Source organism: Pagrus pagrus (assembly GCF_965226575.1).
Source record: "Pagrus pagrus genome assembly, chromosome: 20".
Lineage (NCBI taxonomy): Eukaryota > Metazoa > Chordata > Actinopteri > Spariformes > Sparidae > Pagrus > Pagrus pagrus.
This window is the reverse complement of record NC_140207.1, coordinates 19,381,022-19,388,979: the sequence shown is the minus strand read 5'-3', so window position 1 is coordinate 19,388,979 and position 7,958 is coordinate 19,381,022. Positions and strand designations below refer to the sequence as shown.

General features: G+C 43.3%; 1 protein-coding gene across 1 annotated transcript in view; it reads left to right on the top strand.

Moving 5' to 3' along the window:
* Positions 1–3,975: 3,975 nt before the first annotated feature.
* The window catches only part of adarb2 (adenosine deaminase RNA specific B2 (inactive)), a 179,461-nt gene continuing 175,478 nt past the window's right edge, over positions 3,976–7,958 (top strand). Inside the window, exon 1 of the mRNA XM_084340911.1 lies at positions 3,976–4,372. Coding sequence (XP_084197037.1) covers positions 4,270–4,372 — 103 coding nt within the window. The 5' untranslated portion in view covers positions 3,976–4,269. The remainder of the gene's footprint in view (positions 4,373–7,958) is intronic.

Sequence of the window (7,958 nt, the reverse complement as noted above, 5' to 3'; positions counted from 1 at the left end):
ATTGTTTCCATTTTCAAGTCAAGGCAGTTTTGGAATCAAAAATCTCACACTCAAAAACATTGCAAAGCACCAAACCTTGGTTTAAATAGAGCTAATAAAATGTGTAACATGACACTGAAACATCTATAATTGTTGTAATATAGGCTGAGACATCTGAAAAGCACAGGACAGCTTTCTCCTCAGTCTCCTCAAATGATGTCTCAAGGCTAAAAGCTCTGCTCAGTGTTGACAAGCGTGCTTTTTTCTCCTCAACTATTAGTTATGAAAAAAAAACCTGTTGATTTCAGTATTTTGATTAGACAGCAACTCGTGTATTACCATGGAGACGCTGAGAGTGTTATATTAATTATTCTAATGATTAAACAGCTACAAAAAAAAAAGATCAAAGTTGGCAAATGAAAAGCACTGAGGCATGTAGACCAGCTATTTCTTAATTTGTCTACAGCCATATTCCATCATTTATGTTTTTTCTAAATCAAAATCAAAAGTGCAGAAAATGAATGTGTCTGAACGGCGTACTGATTGGCCTCCTTATCTTAGATTGCAGGTGTCTGATTTGATGATGGGAAAAAAAAGAGGAGTTGTTGCCACGTGTTTGCTGTAATCTCAATTTAAATCAAACTCTTTAATCCATAGATATGACATCAGACTAATGGCAAGTGTTAGGCTGAGTGAGTAAACAGAAACAGAGAGCACATGCCATAACTCGTAGTGTGTTTGCCTAACAGGAATAGTCAAACAGAACCAAACGTAATGTGATTAAAACTTAAAAACATGACCTCGTTCATGAACATCACATAGACTTCTGTGGGTTTGACTGTGGGATCCTTTGTGTTTACTGCGTTACTCATCCAAACAGCCACCTTACTTTACTGTACGTTAGCTGTGAGATAGCAAGCAACGACACAAGCCGAGGGTGAGCGTGTCTGTGTTTGATTTCAGGTCGATCTCACTCACGGGAGAATTCGGTTCTCTCTCTTCTTTTTCTCCTCTCCATCTCCTCTCTGTAATGTTTAGGTAGGTTTCCCCCTTCAGCTACAGTTGGCAGTCAGCATTATACAGAACAGATTGCTGCTGCAGTCAGGTCGATAAATGGGAGAGAAGATAAATCCACTTTTTAATCCAAAAAGGTTAGAAAAGTTGTCTCTGACCTGAGTCCTATTTGACTCTGGGGTGTTTGTTCCTCCATGAGGTCTGGCTCTGCACCCAACTCTCTCCTCCAGAGCTGGCTAGCTCTAAACAGCTGAGAAGCGGCTCTACCCTCCTCTCCACCCGGCCCTCCACTCAAACTCGGCGAATGTCTTTTGTTTTGATTGAGAGCCCTAGTTGCAGAAATAACATATTGTCCATTTCATTAAGTATTTTTAACGTTATATAACCTTGAGTTTAACGTTATTTGGATTGATATCAATTAGTCAGCTGACAGGGAATAAATCTTCCACTAATTTGATAACTGTTAGCATATAGCTCAAGATTTCGTACATGAGGGCCCCCTCAACCTGTGTCTGATGATATTAGCTATATGAAGATGTCGCCGTGGACGCTGGGGTTCTGATAAAACTCGGTTTAAATCAGAAGTCTCAAACTCAGATTAGCTCGGGGCTGCTGCTGGTACTGTCATCTCGTAGGACTTCAGCGTTTAAGTACTACAAGAACATATATATATACATATGTATATGATTAGTTTTTAACATTACAAATCTTTTCCCCCCCTACTCTTAACTAACTCACTGAAACCTTGCACTGATATTCTCTTAATAATCAACAAAAAGAAATGCAAACAGAATTATACACCTGCATGTTCATTAGTTTTAAACAGTGCAAATCTTTTCTTCTTATGGAGACCTTATATAAGCCTTGCACTAGGTTTGGGCCTACCGCCTGGTTTAAATTAGATAAATACATTTTGCTAGTCTGTCTCTCCTTCAGCATCAGTATACTTTACAATGTAATTTGTTTCTCTTAAACTGCAAAAGAACTTTTGAGAAAATGCTAAAACATGGAGTTTATATTGCTGAAGTAGAGCACCATTACAAGCCAGGCAGGGTTTTATTTGAAGAACAGAGCCATAAATTAAAGCGCTGTGTGCGGCTCCCTGATGGTTTGAGCTGTGAACAAACGACCCATGTGTAGACAACAGTGGCACATGTCACATGGAGATATATGATTGGTAACCGTGGAGATAATCCAGGTAAGTTGCACTTTGCATCTATCAAACAACTGACCTTGATGTGTGCGTTTGTGTGTGTGCACGTACACGTTCCTCTGACCTGTACCTCGGCCCCACCCGGCCCGTTTGCTGTTATCTATGTGCGCTCTAGCCCCCCCGCTAGCATACCTTCATTACTGCCCCAGATAGTGGCATTGGCAACTTGTCACTCGTATTGATTTCTCTTAAACTGCAATTTACATGGATATTTGTGGGCGTCCTGAGGGCAGGCTGCAGCCTGGCGGACCGCCCCTCGCCCTCACTCTCCTCTCTCTGCCCCTCAGGCCGGGAGGAAATGTTTTTTTTCACCCGACAACAGGGCCTCAAAGTGACTTTTCAATCTGACATCTGGTTTCTCCTGCAAATGCTGTTTTCCTTTTTTTTTTTTTTTTTTTAGCATTAAAATGGATGAAAGCTGGCGAGGTTAAAGGAGATGTTTATAGGGAAAATAGCAGCATTTACAGGAGACAGAAGACCGATTTTTGTCATTTTTTAAATATAATTCTTTCTTTTAGCTGCACATGCAAAAAAAAAAAGACAAAAACCTTAAAGGGTGTTGTGGCCGGTCGTTTGTTCATATTAGCAGACTCCATTTCTAAACAGATTGTGACATAGAGCCCCTTTAAAGCCGCAGAAAACAAAATAAAATTATGTTTTTTTTCATGAGGCCCTCACAGATCTGCATTTTTTTCACTGCACTGGCCCTGAATGTATCCAGCAGCACCGTGGCGCCTCCTCCCAGCCCACACCTGACCTTCCACAGCAGAGGCTGGGGGAATAAAACAATAACCTGGAGCTACAAAAGCCACAAATGCATTCTGAAAGCCTCAACGCTGCACTTTCACACAAAAATGCCAAAATGTCACAATCTTCAAACTTTGTGGCTGCGACACACTGTCGCTGGAGTTTATGCCTAGTGCGCTGAAGGTCACCTGCAACTTCCAAACAGGATTTTCAAAATAAAGGAAGACTTTTATAATTAGGAGGCTGGTGTGATTATTGAGCTGGAAAACTCAAAAACTAAATGAAAGATGCGTTTGTTATAACCGAGCTGTCATTGAACACTGTGCATCTTAGAGTAATCTCCCTTTGAGGACTTGTCAGTGACTTTAGAACAGAGAGTGGGAACGAGAGGGAATTTAATTCAGATCCATAATCCTGCAACAAAATTATAAATCCCAAATCTCAGTAGACAAACAAGGAGAAGGAGGAGAAGGAGTTGTGTAACAGAGGAGTGAAGAATTTGTGTTTTTGTGTCCAAAACACCACATCTGCCTGCTCTTATAGCCCGGAGTTGGTGGTGAGTTTGCAGCAGGGTGGCATGTAGTATGTATGGAGCGAGGATAACCATATTCAAGTCCCTCATGCTGCTGCTGCTGAGGTGCCCTTGAGCCAAAATCCCTACCGGGCTGACCCCTGACCCCGCCCTGCGGAGGGCGAAAGAGAACAGACTCACCCTGCAGTGTGGAGGAAAAAAAAAAGTAAAGTAAAAAAAGTGCGAGGAAGAAGTCCAAATGTAAGAGAAGGTTTTAAAAAAGCAGCGGGTGAATAAGGGGTGTGAGTTGGTTGGTGTCGCTGGTGATGTCACACCTCCCAGACAGCCACGATTGGACCCTAATTAGAAAGCTCGGCAGCAAATAGATAGGCGTCCTGCATGATTGAATTCAAAGTGGCTGATGCCAAAATCTCTGCAGAGGCGCGGAAAAAAAAAAACTGTCGGAGAGGAGCGGAGAGGAGACGGGGCGCCGGTATCAGAGCTGCTGAGAGCTGCCACGCTGCGCTGCGAACAGTCCTCTCCGTGAGCTGGAGGCGAGCTGGAGTTTCAGAGGTGATACAGGAACAGCAAGACGCGCTCCCCCCTGGTTTGGAGGGATAAAAAAAAAAAAGAGAGAGAGAGAGGGGGAGAGCCGAAAATATAGTCCGAGTCTACGTCAAAGCCGGAGGACGCTGCGTTTGTCAGAGAGCAGCGGAGGCTGAAGCGAGACAAGTACAAAGGAGAGTCGAGCCGCCGAGTCCAAGTTATTCCTGCGCTGCGCTCCAGAGGCGGCTGCGCTGCGCTGATGGCATCCGTACTTGGAAACAGCAGCCGCGCGTCGGGGGCTCAGAGCGGCCAGGTCAAATGCAAGCTGAAGCGGAGACGGAGGAGGCGGTCGAAGAGAAAAGGTACAACTTTACGACACTTCTGCTTTCCCCCCCCTTTTTTTGTGTCTCCTCTTCGCAGCGCGAGCAGAGGTCGTGCGCACCTTGGCGGGGGCATCGGAGCGCGCGGCAGCCCCCGGTCCGACCCACAGCCTCGTGCTCAGCACGCGCCGCGGCCGCTTCACTTCCTCTTTAACGTTCGGACCGCAAAACAAACAGAACCTGGAGGAACGGGTCCTGCTCGGCTCTGAATGACGCCTTGTGTTTGAAAGTTTAGTTGCTGCCGCGTGTATTGTCCGGTTAAACAAGCTGCCGGTGTGTGAGACATCGACGAGGACGAGGAGGAAAATCAACTGAGTCGTTTTTGCTTTAATACAAGTTTGAATGCTGGAAAATCTGCTTTGTTTTTCTGATTTTTTATTTTTTTTGATGCATCCAAAACGGAGCCGACGTTTCCACCGAACCCCGTTTAACTTCTCACTGAAAACAGCAGACCTCCTCCATCAGTTGAATCAGGTTACTCAGTCATTTTCTATTCGTGGCTTCTATATTTAAACTAACGACACGTTCATCGCAGTAAAGCTGTAAAATGTGTATAAAGAAACCAGTTAAATGTCACTGCTGTGTGCTGTAGCAGACCAACACTGAGCTGCAGTCTTCCTTATAATTTCTCAGAGCTTCTTTCTTTTTCCTGTTGTCTCACAAAGTATTTTTGCCTCATTAGAGGTTTGGACTTGAACGCTCTGCTGGCCTTAATTCAGCTTTACCAAACACTAAAGAGTGTAAAGTTTGAGAAGCACTTCTGGGCCTTCAGCAGGGAGAGAGGAGGAGATGGAAAAAAATGTCCTCAGCTGTTTACTCCTTTTTTAAAATAACACTTAACTTAAAGCCACTGGTTTTATTTGGGTGTTTTTAAAATTTCCCTTCATAGAGTCGACGTGTTCCTCGTGAAGGGGTGTGTGTGAGACCTCTTTGACATGCCGCACAACAACTAATTAAATCTGTAATCAAAATGGAAAAGGCATGCTGATTTCCTGTGACTGAAACATGATCACAACAATGCAACGTTTTCTCTGTAGCCGTGGTGTAAATAGATGCTGACCGGCGCTCACGGTAAACAAATCCCCTGTGTGTGTTTTTTTTTATTATGCCCTGCAAGCCTACACTTTCTCTGCCACATTTATGCCATTTATGCATTTACTAAAAAAAAACAAGAAAAAAGAGCACATTTGCAGCACTTTGACTGGTGCCACATTTCCATCTAACCACCCCTCACTTTGAGATTTTCTCTGTGTGTGTGTTTTGTCTATTTCAAAAAATGGTCACAATTTGCTCCAGAATGTTGTTGGCTGTTAAAAATTAATCTTGCGATTGCAGTCATTTTAACTTATTTCATACTGTGCCTCGCAGTGGAAGAAAAATGGGCAAATGACATTTAAAAAAAAAAATAAAAAGATTAAGAAAGGAGTTGTTTCGATATGTCAGTGAAAGCTTTAATACTTAAAAGCTTAACTGCCTCTTAAGAGATCCTCCCTGATTCAGCTTTCTTGATTATTTCCTGAGGTATTTTGGCTAATTAACACTAAGTCACCCAAAACTGAAGCATCAAACACGTATTTGCTCGGGCACAGGCCACAAACACTCCCAGAAATCTGCTTCTTTTTCCTCCAATTTCACATGTTCTGCCTCCTCCAGAAGAGAGCAGGGAGGCTCTAAATGAAATAGCAATGACACGTTTTTTTTTTATTTGTATTTATTTATACATATAACAGATGATAACACAACTGTTAGCGTTGTTTATGCGTGGAGATACTGACGTGCCACCCCATTGCATTGTGGAATATGGATGAACGCTTGGAGCGTGTTGACGTATCCGACTGCAATTGAATGCATAACGAGCTTTCATAAACACTTTGCACTTGTCATCAAACTACAAACAGACAACCGCACCTCATTTCCATAACCTCTTGATTTTTAATAGCCCAAGTAATTGAGACAAGGGAGACAATACATAAAATATAGTGCTGAGGCAAATGTATTTACATAATGGAAACGACAGAATTGGTTCCACAACATTAAGCATTGCATATGAGTACCACACAAACGCGCGCACATTAGCTGACAGGCCTTTCGCAGCGTGTTTCCGAACGGCTAATTTATCAGCGCTGCTGATTCATTCTGATAACACGGGACATTAGGGGCCAGTTCAGGGACCGCTTGTAAATGAACTGTGTCTCTGGGAAGTGCTGATGGCCACTGACTCCTCCAGAGCTGCAGGAGGTGGGCTCACTGTGCTCCAGCAGCTGGAACACTCAGTCAGATCGGTTCTCTTTCCTGTGTTTCAGTGTTTTTTCTCCTCTTTGGTCGGGCGGGGACACATTCGAGTAGCTCTCGGAAATCCAGAATTTGCTCTTAAGCTGTCAAAATAAGAGCACAATTCATGATTGAAGGATTTTCTTTTTTCTTACTCGAAACTTCAAATTACACAAAGCCGGATTGATGTTTTTTTCTCTTTTTTTTATCATTATTATCCTTCGACTCAAATGCCAAGTGATTATCATCTTGAGATTTCGCACAATTATTTTTATCGACCTCAAGGCATAAAAGTCACAGAGGGATTATTGCGTGGCATTTGGGTGTTAATCCCTTGAAAAGGCTGCAGATTATTCATAGATGGACTCACTAAAACCTGTGTGTGTACTCAAAAGATTGTAAGCAGATTCCCACTACAACTTAATTTTATTTCCCACCAAACTCCTCTTTGCAATTGTTCATTTTTTTTTTTTGGCCGGCTGTGAGAGTGCAAAACAAATAACTACAGGATGAAGATTAAAGATTTATTTGCTTACACTTCTCGTCTGTGCTCGGAGTTCCTAGAAATCACACACTTTCCTAAATTCATCATCTGTGTTTTAAGCTCTGACTGCTGCTCTTCACTCGCACTCCTCCTCGTATTGTTCAGGTTACAGTGCTCCTGTCAGCTCCGCGCTGTACGTACACACACCTCGCTCTGCATCTGTTAGCCCTCCCTTAAGCACAATGTTTGACCAGTGTCATCGCTCCCAGAAGGATTCATGAACAACGCCCTGTGTTTGTCTCTTAATTAATCACAGCCTTTGTGATTTACGGTTATGTCCCTCAGGGATGTCGTCGCCACAAATAAAATCCTTTTTGGATGTGTGTGACAGTCCAGTGATGCAACGTCCACCGTCTGTAGAAGCGTACCTGCCAATCACCAGTACAGCGTGACCCTTTTTCCTCTCTCTGCGACCGTAAACTGTTCATACGTACAACATATTCCTTGCCTTTTATCCACAATGTGTTTTTTTATGAACAGAAAATAAGCACAGCTGAGATTTATAGGCCGACATTATTTTTTACAACCACACTTATCACCCTGTACTCTCGGCGTACAGTATATCAGCGCATCATCAAGAGCGCCGAGGGGGAAATGTGAAAAACACAGAGTGTAACATAATTTATGTAGCAATTACTGTTTACGCTCTCGCGGCAGGCAGAGGGGTCGAGTGTGGGCTGTCGGGTGGTGATGAAAGTTGTGGCTGAGGCAGGAGGAGAGGGGAGGTGAGCGGGGCAGGAGAGGGGACGAGGG